We start from the raw sequence: 13,675 nt of genomic DNA, 5'->3' as shown, positions 1-13,675 counted from the left end.
GCAAAAAAATTTTTTTTTTTGAAAAAAAAGAAGTTTTGGGTCAAAATTGAATAATTTGTGAAATTTAGGGTCAAATTGAGATTAAATTAAGCTAGGATGAAATTGGAACATATTAAAGTATGCTCCAAAAAATAAAAATTGAATTTTTGTGGTCAAAATTGGAATTTTGTGGACAAAATTGATTAAATTGATGATACAATTAAGAATTGAGTATAAATGATTGAGGGTAATATTGGCATATACATGAATGTTTCCTTTATTTTAATAAATATTAAAGTGATGGTTTTATTGGTGAAAGAGATATAGCTCATAAACCTAGAATAATAAAGATGTTTGGTTGGGGATTTATAGACGGAAACCCCTAGATTTTAAGCTACAGGTGGTTAAAGTCAACCCTCGGTGGAACATTGAATAACATAAAATTTATTAAACTAGTAACGTGACCAATACGAAGTACGAAATTTGACAAATATAGTTTGAAAGTCATTTTATACAATTCAATTAAAATATAACAATCACTCACATTAAAGGGAAAAAAAGAAGAAAAAATGAAAAAGAAATCAATTTCGATTTTAAGCTACAAGTGGTTAAAGTCAACCCTCGGTTGAACATTGAATAACATGAAATTTAATTAAGCTAGTAACTTGACCAATACGACGTACAAAATTTAAAAAAAAATATAGTTTGAAAGTCACTTTATACATTTAAATTAGTTAGCGTTGGTTAAAAGTTGATATCCTCTTGCTAAAAAAAAAATAATAAAATTGGAATCCTTCAAATAACGTAAGAAAAAGGGAATTACAGAAGTTAATGCAGAACCAAATAATCTATGTAAATTTAAGGTATTCACAATATGCAGCAAAAATACAATATATGCCGCCAACTCTAGCAGCCAACGTCGTCGTAATTACCTACCGACTTTGGGAAAACCTACATCTGCAATTTTTTAATCCAATCCAAGCAAAATCTCTTAAAAGATAAACAATCGGATGCAACAATTAGTCAAAATATGGTTTTAATAACATCCCAACCATAACCACAACCCCCCGCTGCCGCCGCCTCCACTGTGACTCACTTCACCGCTCCTGCTCCTGCTCTCTCCGCCGCCGTCGGTGGTCTTCGTCAGTGGCGGATTTAGACAACATTTTAAGGGGGGGCAAATTTTATAGGAAAAAATAATTTTGGGGATTTCAGGGGCAGCGCCCCGAATTGTTTTTTCGGGTTATTCACAAAATATTGCTAAAATAAGTATATATTTATAATTTTAAAGTATATAAGGACAAAGTAGGGATAAATATAAAATTAGGGATGTGACTCTTATTTATTTCAATTTAAGGATTTAATTAAAAGATTGAATTTAGACTTGTCATTTAGTTCAAATTAAGTTTCGACCGCCAAAATTATATAATCATGGCTTATCTTGCTCTATCTTGGCTTATCTTACCCTCTAATGAGTTTTTTTTGTTGGATGTTTCAAGCTCCAATAAAATAATTGGGTCTCATTAGATTATTTAATCTTATTTAGGCTCAGGGTCGGCCCTGGGCCGGTGCAAACTGGGCAACTGCCAGGGGCCCATTATTGCTAGGGGCCCAATTTTTTATATTGTTTTCCTATATATATTTATATATACGTATAAATATTTATATTTTATTCATATTTTTTTCCCTAAACCTCTCAACCACATTAAACGGCTGCAACTCCAAAGATACAATAACTTTTAGGGGTAATGGCAAATAGGCCCATGACAAGGGCACTTAATTAAAAGAGAGACATTCAATTTTTTTGTCTTTCAAATAAATCATACCCATTCAAACTTATTTGCAAATAAGGAAAATCCTTTCATATATACCAAAATTACCCCCAATTCATTGAAACCCAATTCAACCCCAATTTCATGATTTACACCCCAATTTAGCCCAATTTCATCAATTAACCAATTTTAACCCTAATTTCAATTTTGATCATAATTTTAACCCTAATTCTTATCAATTCCACCTATTATGCTCTAACTTCCTTAATATTACACATTGACCCCGGATTTAAACAAATATATCACATTAACCACCAAAACTTTTTTTTTGCAGAAAATAATTTTTTTTCTGAAATATTTTTTTTACGGCCAGATTCCGGCGTTGAATTTTTTTTTTTTTTTTTATTTTTATAATTTTGTTTTTTCTTAAAAAAAATATTTTAATTAATTTTACTGTCTTGGCTGCTAAATTACTGTCTCCGGCAGCTATTTAACTGTCGGAGACAGTAATTTAACTGTTAATTGACTCTTTTTTTTTTCTTCAAATTTTTTTTAATTAATATTACTGTATTCGTTGCTAAATTACTGTCTCCAGCAGTTATTTAACAGTCGGAGACAGTAATTTAACTGTTAATTGACTTTTTTATTCTTAAAAAAATATTTGTAATTAATATTACTGTATTCGTTGCTAAATTACTGTCTCCGGCAGTTATTTAACTGTCGGAGACAGTAATTTAACTGTTAATTGACTTTTTTTTTTTTTTTATAATTTTGTTTTTTCTTAAAAAAAAATATTTTAATTAATATTACTGCCTTGGATGTTAAATTACTGTCTCCAACAGTAGTTTAACAGTCTTAGACAATAATATTAATAATATTATTGCTCGGAATAATAATATTCATAATATTACTGTCCCAAACAGTAATAATACTGTATTTGTTGCTAAATTACTGTCTCCAGCAGTTATTTAACTGTCGGAGACAGTAATTTAACTGTTAATTGACTTTTTTATTCTTAAAAAAATATTTTTAATTTAATATTACTGTATTCGTTGCTAAATTACTGTCTCCGGCAGTTATTTAACTGTCAGAGACAGTAATTTAACTGTTAATTGACTTTTTTTTTTTATAATTTTGTTTTGTCTTAAAAAAATTATTTTAATTAATATTACTGCCTTGGAAGTTAAATTACTGTCTCCAACAGTAATTTAACAGTCTTAGACAATAATATGAATAATATTACTGTTCGGAATAATAATATTCATAATATTACTGTCCCAAACAGTAATAATACTGTCTGAGACAGTAATTTAGTAGCCAAGACAGTAATATTAATTAAAATATTTTTTTTCTAAGAAAAAAAAAAAGTCAACGCCGGAGGCCGGCGGTCAACGGTGGTTGACCGGCCGGAAAAAAAAATCAAGAAAAAAAAAAAAAAAGTCAATGCCGGAATCTGGCCGGAAAAAAAACATTTCAGAAAAAAAAATATTTTCTGAAAAAAAAAAGTTTTGGGGGTTAATGTGATATATTTGTTTAAATTCGGGGTCAATGTGTAATATTAAGGAAGTAAGAGCATAATGGGTGGAATTGATAAGAATTATACTATTGAGGGTATTTTAGACTAAAGACATGGGGATGGGCTTAATTGAGAGACTGTTTTTTTTTTTTGGACTAAAATGCATTTAAGTCTCATGTGATGGGCCTTTTTGCCATTTGCCCTAACTTTTAATCTTCATCCCATAAATTTCTCCAACTAAATCCATAAATCTCTCTAATAATCTCTTCAATTTTGTTCAATTTCAACGTGCGCCTTTTAAATTACCGATATTTTTGCACCCATCTGTCAATTTTAATGTACTTAATTTCAAAAGTGCACCTTATAAATGTTCAAAGTGCTCAATTTTAAAGCTTGTGTGAATTATGATTTCATCAAGGGGCTTGCTATTATCAGTGTGGTTTTTACCTCTCGCAGTGCAAAATAATTCATTTTTTTTTCTTTTCCAAATCTTATCCAAATACCCTCTCAAACACTCTCAACCTTTTATTCTTAAAATTTATCAATTTTGGTAATTTTTCGACCAATATCAGTTAGAGCACAAGTATTATCGACATGGATGACAACGGCTTCGATTTTGAGGTGAAAATATGGAAGTTGTTCGTCTCTGGCTGCCACCGCTCCACGAATGCAAACAACAGCGGAGTATCTAGGCCCTGTAAATAACATCGGGCTAGGGGATACAAACCGGTCATCCGCAGAAAATGTTTGTCTACGGATACATCTACGTCTTCTAGGGCATCTGCTATCTTCTCGTAGTTGAATTGGTTCAGGGAGTTGATACGGGACTCCACTCGTCCAACCGGACGTTCCTGCAATCATTTATTTAGAAAACATATTAATTAATCAACTATAAAAATATTTTAATAGAGATACAAAAATTATAATATTAAAATTAAAACAAGTAATTAACTTACTTCTCCCCTCCAAATATATGCCGCTACGTGCGACTTGAAACTCGGTATCAAAGACGGATCCCGCGGGCCACCGGGAAATGGACCATCTAGCACATCCGGATTGACTCGAGTATGAGGTCGACCTCCACGGCCCCATCCTCGGCCTCCACGACCTCTACGACCTCCACGAGCTACAACCTCAGTCTCGTGAACGGGGTCCACATCTTCCTCCTCCTCCATAGCACGAGAAGACCCAACATCGGGATGTGGAACTGATGATCTGGCTTCACCAGCTCTCTCAGCCTCTCGCCTACGTCGTGTAGACATAGTCATGCGCTCGCGCTCGCGCTCTTGATGTTCAGCCTCTTCACGAACTGCTCGCATAATTGCACTTGATTTCCCTTTGCCTGCCATCTGTTAAATAAAAAACTATTAACATCAGTCTAAATAATAATAATAAATAAAAAAAATCTTTAAAAAAAAAATATGAACCGTGCTATTTCACTGTCATTTCGTGGACAAACACACGAAATTAGTGCCTCTATTTCGTGTAAGAACACACGAAATACAAGCACTAATTTCGTGTGTTTGTCCACGAAATGACAGTGAAACAGCCAAAGTACATACGTTTCGTGTACAATTACACGAAACAAAAGTTTACATTTCGTGAGATTTCTCACGAAATGTAAGCTTTTGTTTCGTGTAATTGTACACGAAACGTAAGAAAAACAAACAAATACGTCTATTTCGTGTAGAAACTCACGAAATTAGCCCCTTAATTTCGTGAGTTTCTACACGAAATGTAAGTTTATTTCCGAAAACTTTCGAACATAATCAAAATACTCAAAACGTATAGATTTTCGACGAAATTTGTTAATATACTACTATAAAAACATTGGGTCAATGATTTCGAGTTCAAATTTTACCTTAAATCGTTGTTGAATTGCTCGTTTAATCCGCAAGAAGTCGAAGAACCTTGGATAGGGTTTGAGAGAATTTTGAATTTTCTTAAGAAAAGTTACAAATGAAATAAATGTAACACCCCACCTTTCCAAAACCCGAAAACCTTAAAACCCGAGATTAATATGCCTAAACTCGAAAACCCTTAGGAAATATTATTACGTGATTATATGCATTACGTGAATTTAATTATGTTACTTGCGTGAATAATTACGTGCACGATTATATGTGTGACTTATATGATTTAAATTCCCGAAAATTGAAACACTATGAAATTTCGTGAATTACGTGGTTTATGTGAATAATTGCGTATTCTTATTTATTTGATAAATTAATTGAAACTTGGTAAATTACGTGAATTGTATACATATATATATACGTACCCGTACACACATGCATGCATACGTATACATACATATATGTTAATACTTGCATTATACATTTAAATATATATATATGTCCGAAATGTGTGTGTGTTCGGATGGTGTGTGTGTGTGTAGTGTTTATGCAAGTTGTCATTATATTAATAAAATAATTAGTAGTAAGCATGCAATTACACTTGGCAACCCCTAATCATTTTAGCTAAACCTACACTCAACATTCTTCTTGTAAGATGAAGAGACACCTTCATCTCTTTTCCTTTCAACACATCTACACTTACTTGTCTCTCTCCCCTCTTCCCACCGAGACAAATCACCACCACCATCGGCCTCTCCTCTCTCCACCTCACCTCACAATTTCAAAAGAATTCCCAACATAAACATGAGAGTTCCTTATTTAACCCTTGCCATAGACTACTCCAAAAATACCATCAAAACCACTTGCCTCCTTACGGGAGATCACAACTCCTCCCTCCTTGAAGCTCACACCATTTCCTTCACAATCAAGGTGGCTTGGTTGAACTTCGGTGCTTGAAGTCTCTCTCTCCCTTTCGGTTATTTTGCTTTCTTCGATTTTAAGGTAAGAAATTTCGATTTCTTGCTGCAATTAAGGGACATCAATAGTATTGAAAAAAAAATTCATAAAATTTTAAAAGATTGGGAATGATTTCAAAAATTTGGGGCTTTTTGAAGAAAAATGGAAACATGAGTGTTCTTGTTAAATTCTTGTTCTTGCATGCATCATCTATGTTGATAGTGGTTAGATACAGCATTTATTGGCCAAAAGCCTTAAAAAAAAAATTCAGATTTCAAAAAGGAGTTTTCAAGAAAATGAGATTTTTAACTTTTTGTGGTTGCATGTGTAGATCTTCGAAAGTTTGGGCCAAATCTGTAATTTTTGTAAAGTCTGTCCGAAAAATGTTTTCAAAACTGTTTTCCAGCATTTATTGAACTAAAATTTCGGATTTAAGGAAATTTTTGTAAGAAAAAGTTGATTTGGAAATTTTAGTAGGCTTGCATGTGTAGATCTAGAGATTTTGAGGTAAAATATGTAATTTCCGAAATTTCTGCATAAAGTAACTTTTCAACTTCATTTTCTGCATCTATTCAAGTGGAATTTCAGATTTGTTAGGGATTTCCATGAAAAAGTTGATTTTGAACTTCTAGTGTGGTTGCATGTGTATATTTCGAAACTTTTGGGTCAAAACTGCAATTTCTGAAAAATCTCCCATTTTTAAAGTTTGGATCTGTTTTACAGCAAGTATTAATTAGGAAAAAGTTTTATTTAACAAGTTTTTAAATTAATTAGAGTTATATTAGAGTTTTGGATTTTTAAATTGAAAAAGGGATTTTTCTAGTTTTAATTCAAGAAAATTCGAAACTTTGTAAAACTTAAAAATAATTTCAGAATTTTGGAATTTGAGTCAGTAGGAGTTCTAGGATTTAATTTGAGAATTTTTGGAATTAGTTTGCTAATATTTCGAAATTAGGATAATTTGCATATCATTTAACATGTTTTGTGCTTTAATGTTTATGTTCTTGATTTAATGGTGATGAGTGATGAATTTTAGTATTTTGGTACTTTAATTATTGTTGGATGTGTTTAATGGTTGTGAGAAATTGATTGGAATGGATTATTACCTAGATGTGGTAATAAGTCCATTAAACGAAAGGTAAAAAGGGGTATTTATTCTTAAGCTTGCGTTGATGATTAATTAGTGATGTTCAATGTGTTGATTGTGCATGTGTGTGTGCTGAAAATGTGTGAATGTGTGGGTGCTGATTGTGCATGGTGTGTGTGCCGTGTGTGGTTGTGTGTTTATTGGGATTTTTGCCCAAATCATAAATATGTGGTAAAATGTGGTATTTGTGTGATTTGTGACACTTGATTGACATTTGTGATGTTATGTGTGGGTCATAAGCATAATTTCGAAAAGTTGCATAAAAATGATTTTACTTGAAAGGTTAATGGAATATCGGGTAATAAACAACTCGGATATAGTGGGCCGGTATCCAACTAGGATGATGTGGTAGTGGTTTGATTCCACTTAGTGAAAACGGGCTCGTAACAGGTTTATTATCCGGTACAGAAATTAATCTTTCACGGATCCGATAAACCGAAAAATGTGTTTTTCATGATTTTCACAAAAAGGGCATTTTAGTCATTTTGCTTAATTACGTGGATTTTGTTAAACGAGGTATTTTCGTGAGGTATGTGCTTTGATCGATTGCCTTGTATTGTGTGCGGATTGTGGGTAAGAACGGGTATACGATATCATATATTATTTATAACGTATTTCTGAAGTTTGATAATACTCGGATTTCTTACTGAGCTTTATAGCTCATATAGATGTCTTTTAATTGCAGGTAGTAGTAATCCTCAACCGGGATGGATCGAGTAGTGGATCGAGGTCTTGCCCGGGATTTTGGAAGACGTACGAGGACCTATGAACGAATGCTAGACTTTTGGTTATTTTCTTTTGGTGGTGTAACTCTAAAACCGTAATATTTCTCTTTCGTACTTTTGAACTCGTTTCTTTATGAATCGTACTTATTTCCTATTTTAATATGTTAAGTTCCGTAAATTACTATTTTCACGCCTTCGTTGGAAACTTCGAATTATCCACCAAAATAACCTTTTCGAACTCTGATTTATTCTCGAACCAAAAAGAACGTTTAGTGAGAATGTAGCACTCGAATAAGAAACCTCCTTTCGAAACTTATTTCCAAACCAAGATTTATATTCGGCTAAATCAATTCAATAAAGTTTTCGAAAATGCAAAGCCTTCAATACCCAAAAGAACAAAGTTTCGATAATTGCATTTTCACCCCATCCCAACGTTTCAAAAATTACAAAGAGATCCTTTGCTTCCGCTAGTTTAATATAGATTCCGATAAACCGGTTCGATTTATCGCCCGTCTAGAAGGGGGGTGCTACAATAAAGTCGCACTGCAAGCCGGTAAAAGTTGTTCTATGAATAGCATTTCAGTTTCATCAATTAATTGGGAAAAGGTAACTTAATATCCTCACTGTTTTTATTAATAAAATACACTACTTAACTAATATTATCTTTTGTCCTTAATATCATTTATGTATTTTTGATTATTTGTTATATTTTTTAGATTAACATATTCAACAATCGAAAGTGTAAGAAGTTGACTCTATCACAATTCACTAGTTAAATACAAGAAGTTGCCTATATCAGGTTTTATTCTTCTTTTATTTTTTTTATTAATAATTTTATGGTGGTGTTTTTTTTCTTTTTGCATCTTTCTTTCTGTGTGCTTCTTTTGATTGGGTTGCACTGTTTAATTTACTTCTATATGCATGAACAATTATCAGGAGCTCAAAAAAAGTAAAGAAAAAAAACAAGAAAAGATTGCCAAAAGTTTAGAGTATATTCTCTTAACAGATATTTTGGTCCTGCAAATTTAGTTCGTCGTCAACTAAATAATTTTGATGCAAATGAAGAATTATTAAATAATAAAGATGCCATAAATGTTGAATTTGTAGAAAATGAAAATGTTGTGAATGCTGAATTTGTTGAAAATGAGAATACTGTGAATGCGGAATTAGTAGAAAATGAGAATGATGTGAATGAAAATGAAGAAAATAAACATATTGATGAGAATGATGGGATGAAAATGACCATTTGAAAATAAGCTATGTGTTGGACATTTTTGACCCAAGAGTTTGGGATGGTTTGGATACAAAAATGAAAGATTTACTTGTTGAAAAGAGTCCCAAAAAAGAATACGATCTCAAGTTTCATTTGGATAAAGAAGCTAGACAATTTTCATATACATAGTATGTGCAGATGCTACCAAATGGTGAAACTCGGGATAGAAAATGGTTGGTTTACTCAAAGGAGTTAGATAAAGTATTTTGTTTTTGTTGCAAGTTGTTCAAAGTAATGCACACTAGAAGTAATTTAGCAAGCGAGGGGGTTAATGATTGGAAACATTTGGGTGATAAGTTGAAACAACATGAACATAGTATTGAACACCTTACTAATTTGAGAACCTGTGTTGAATTAGAAATGCGATTAAATAAAAATAAGAAAATGGATAAAAAATTGCAAGAATAGATTAGAAAAGACACAAAACATTGGAAACATGTTATGTTGAGAATAGTTGTTGTTGTTAAATGTCTTGCTACACATAATTTGACATTTCGTGGTACACATGAAAAAATTTATTAAAATAGTAATGGTAATTTTTTAGGCATGCTTGAAATGATTGCGGATTTTGATCCAATAATGCAAGAGCATTTTCGCCTAATTCGTAATAAAAAGATACATTATCACTATCTCAGTCATAAAATTTAAGATGAGTTGATATCTATCTTATTTTTTAAGGTGAAAACTGCAATAATTAGAAAGATCAAAGAAGCAAAGTATTTTTCAGTGATTGTACACCATATGCAAGTCATAAAGAACAAATGACTCTGATATTGAGATGTGTACTTTCTAAGAACAGTACTTTGTAAAAAATTTAAATGTTGACGATACAACAGGATTATGACTTTTTAACGAATTACAAGTTGTCTTACAATCTTTAGGACTTGATATTGATAATGTGAGGGGACAAGGGTACGATAATGGATCTAATATGAAAGGTAAAAATCAAGGTGTGCAAAGAAGATTGCTTGATATTAATCCTAGAGCATTTTACATGCCATGTGGTTCTCATTGTCTTAATTTAGTTATTTGTGATATGACAAATTCTTGTACTCGAGCAAAATCATTTTTTGGAGCATGTCAATGTATATATAATGTGTTGCTAATTCAACAAAGAGATGGAATATTTTGCTTGATTATATTGATAAATTAACTTCGAAATCATTGTCCATGACAAGATGGGAAAGTCATATTGAATCTGTAAAGGCAATATTGTCCCAAATCTCCCAAATAAGAGAAGTTTTATTTAAATTAGCAGAAATTAGTGAAGATGCCAAATTAAGTAGGGATGCTTACACTTTGGCCTCTGGTGAACTTTCAAGTTTTGAGTTTATTTTGAGCTTGGTTATTTGGCATGATATATTGCATAAAATTAATTTAGTTAGCAAAAAGTTACAATCCGAGGACATGCGTCTTCATATTGCTATAAAACAATTAACTGGGCTTGTTTCTTTTTTTGAAATATATAGAGAAAATGAATTTTCTTGTGCCATGATTGACGCTAAAAAATAGCATCTCAAATGGAAATTGAACCATTTTTTTTTTTGAGAAACGTAGAATTGCTAGAAAGAGACATTTTGATGAGATTTCTAATACCGAAAGGGAAAATCAATCTCCAGAAGAATCTTTTAGAATTGATTATTTTCTTCTAGTAGTGGATATTGCTATTGGCCAATTGAGAAGCAGGTTTGAACAAATGCAGTGTTTTGAATCAATATTTGGTTTCTTATTTGATGTTGCAAAGTTGATTTCATTGGATAGTAATGAGTTGATAATTTCTTGTGTGAATCTTGAAAATATATTAAGACATGGTAATAGTTCCGATATTGATGCAAAATATTTATGCTCTGAACTAGAGGAGTTGCAAGTGATGTTACCGAATGAAGCATGTGATGCAAATAAGCCATGGACATCTTTTCAAATGTTAGAGTTTGTAAAAACAATTGATATGTTTCCAAATGCGATGATTGCTTATAGAATTTTTGTTGACAATACCCGTCACTGTGGCATCAGCAGAGAGAAGCTTTTCAAAATTAAAGTTATTAAAAAAATATTTACGGACCACAATGTCTCCAGAAAGGTTGAATGAGTTAGCAATTTTAACTATTGAAAAAGATATGTTGGAAAATATTGAGTACGACGATATCATTGATGACTTTGTCTCTAAGAGTGCAACTCGAAAACATTTTCAATAAATTATTTCACTTATTTTTGTGATATGCAAGTAATTAGCTATAACATGAAGTGATAATTTCTTTGAAAGCTGATGATGGAAGATTAGGAGAAAAAACAATTTCTGTTGGGATGGGAGTTCAAACATTTTTTTTTATTTCACTTTGTTGTGTTAAAATTGTAATGTTATGACAATTTCTTTTTTATATGTGGGTTTTTCTACTGTTGAATATTTTTAAACAGCGTTTTATTGATATTTCAGTTTCTTTTTTTTATAATTTATTATTATTTTATAAAAAGATTTATAAAAAAAATAAGGGTAAATTACACCCACATCTCTGAGGTATGCTTAAATAACTTTAAGGTCCCTGTGGTATCGATAATTACACCCACCCCCTTGAAACGTAGTTATAAACTCTAATGGGATAATGCATTGGATAAGCTATTACGATAGAGTTCTAACGGACTATTGGTTTCAGGGAGTGGTGGAGACAACAAAGAGTTATGGGTGATTTAAAAAATATTGGGGGAGCCATCTCCACCATTAGCTAAAAGTAATAGTCCATTAAAACCCTATCGGAATAATGTATCCAATACATTATCCCGTTAGAGTTTCTAACTACGTTTCAAGGGGGTGAGTGTAATTATCGATACCACAGGGATCTTAAAGTTATTTAAACATACCTCAGGGGTGTGGGTGTAATTTACCCAAAAAATAAAATTGAAGGCACTATTTATCTTTTTCGTCCAGGTCATTAAAAGGGTCAGGCCCGGCCCTGTTTAGGCTAATCTTATCTTGCTAACCAAACGGGCCTTACTACTTTCTAGACTCAAACTTAAGAATTGGATTATATATTAAATCAGAACTAATTTTACGCAGGACGATATAAACAAATAGAGGTAATTGCAAATACCACCCCTGTGAAATCTCGAATTGGCAAATACCCCCCTATGAAAAAAAAACTCACCCATGCCTCCCTGTGTAAACAAAGTCAAAGCATCTAGCCCCCTAAGAACAAATCGTGTCGGTCACGCGCTGTTTGTGCGATTTTTGCTCCATTTTCAAATGTGAATTCTCAGAAATGCCCCCACGTTCCCCTTCTCTCTCTCTTTTCTTTTCTTTTTTTTCTTTTTTTTTTTCTCTTTCCCGTCTTCGTTCTTCATCCTTCTTCATCTTCCTCCAGAAGCCTCTCCTGTCAGACATGGCCATCTTCAATTCTCTGCGGATTTTGATCAATCGTGGCCCGAAAACTTCGAAGAAACCTCTGCTTCCAAGGATGACCGCCACTGCCGCCGCCGCCGCACGAAGATGAAGAAAACTCATTTTCTGGGCCTCCATTTTCTCCGTTCGATCTCACCGACCACGAGCCGCACACCTCCGCCGCAGCATGCCTCAAGCGGAAGAAAATCTGAAGATGTAATGGTGTTGGGTTGAATTGAGTTGTGAGTTGGATGGGGAGGAGGGGGGGGGGGGGGGGGGGGGTGTGGAGGCGGGGATGGAGGAAGGGGGGTGGGGGTTGGAGGAAAACGAGGATGGTGGCAGGGGAAGAAAATGAAGACTTTTTATTTTATTTTATATAATTATTATTATATTTAAGATATGTTTTATTTTGTATTTTTTTAATTATCAACATATATTTACTGTATTTAATAAAGATATTTGTTTAAATATTTTATTTTTTTCTTTTATCTTTTATCTTTTATTTTTTTGTTTTTCTTTTTTAATAATTATTGTTATTTAATATAAAATGTAACAAACAATTACAAAGCATATAAAAATACTATTAAAAAAAGCATATAAGAACTTTTAATATTACAATATATATTTAATTTTTTGTTTAATTTTAATTTTAATTTTATTTTTTAAGAGTTAAAAATAAATACATAATATTTATAAAATTAAAGTGATTCTAAAATTTAGGTATTATACTTTACTAATTGGTAAAAAAACCCTAAGGGTATCTTTGTCTATTCACAGTTAGTCAAAGCCTAAAATAAAAAAGGGTGCGGTGTGCTTCGAAAACGTTAACACAGGGGGGAGTTAGTGAGTTTTTTTATTACAGGGGGGTTTTTGACAATTAGAGATTACACAGGGGTGGTATTTGCAATAAGCTCTAAACAAATATTATTCAGTCTCAAATGAATTTTTTGGACCTAAATCAAACTTACAGAAAAAAATGAGTTTATTATATATACATAGACACACACACACACACATGTTCTTGCCATTGTGTTTAAATCAAATGTTAAAAACTTATCTAATCTATTTTACCTAGTGTAG

General features: G+C 32.3%; 1 protein-coding gene across 1 annotated transcript; it reads right to left on the bottom strand.

Moving 5' to 3' along the window:
• Positions 1 to 3,839: 3,839 nt before the first annotated feature.
• Positions 3,840 to 5,159, bottom strand: LOC148772219 (uncharacterized). Its single transcript, XM_088814938.1, has 3 exons — positions 5,129 to 5,159; positions 4,224 to 4,616; positions 3,840 to 4,118 (listed from the first exon to the last, which is right to left on the bottom strand). The coding sequence occupies exons 2-3, from the start codon at positions 4,614 to 4,616 to the stop codon at positions 3,840 to 3,842; spliced, it is 672 nt and encodes a 223-aa protein (XP_088671064.1). The 5' UTR covers positions 5,129 to 5,159.
• Positions 5,160 to 13,675: the final 8,516 nt, after the last annotated feature.

This window comes from Erythranthe guttata, chromosome 2 (genome assembly GCF_056151865.1).
Source record: "Erythranthe guttata isolate IM_541 chromosome 2, IM_541, whole genome shotgun sequence".
NCBI classification, from domain to species: Eukaryota; Viridiplantae; Streptophyta; class Magnoliopsida; order Lamiales; family Phrymaceae; genus Erythranthe; species Erythranthe guttata.
This window is presented reverse-complemented; position numbering and strand designations above follow the sequence as displayed.

Excerpts from the sequence above, each read along its gene's own strand:
- LOC148772219 (XM_088814938.1), bottom strand. The coding sequence starts at position 4,616 with ATGGCAGGCAAAGGGAAATCAAGTGCAATTATGCGAGCAGTTCGTGAA. Across the intron at positions 4,119-4,223 it reads CATATATTTGGAGGGGAGAA|GAACGTCCGGTTGGACGAGT; the intron begins GTAAGTTAATTA and ends AAATGATTGCAG.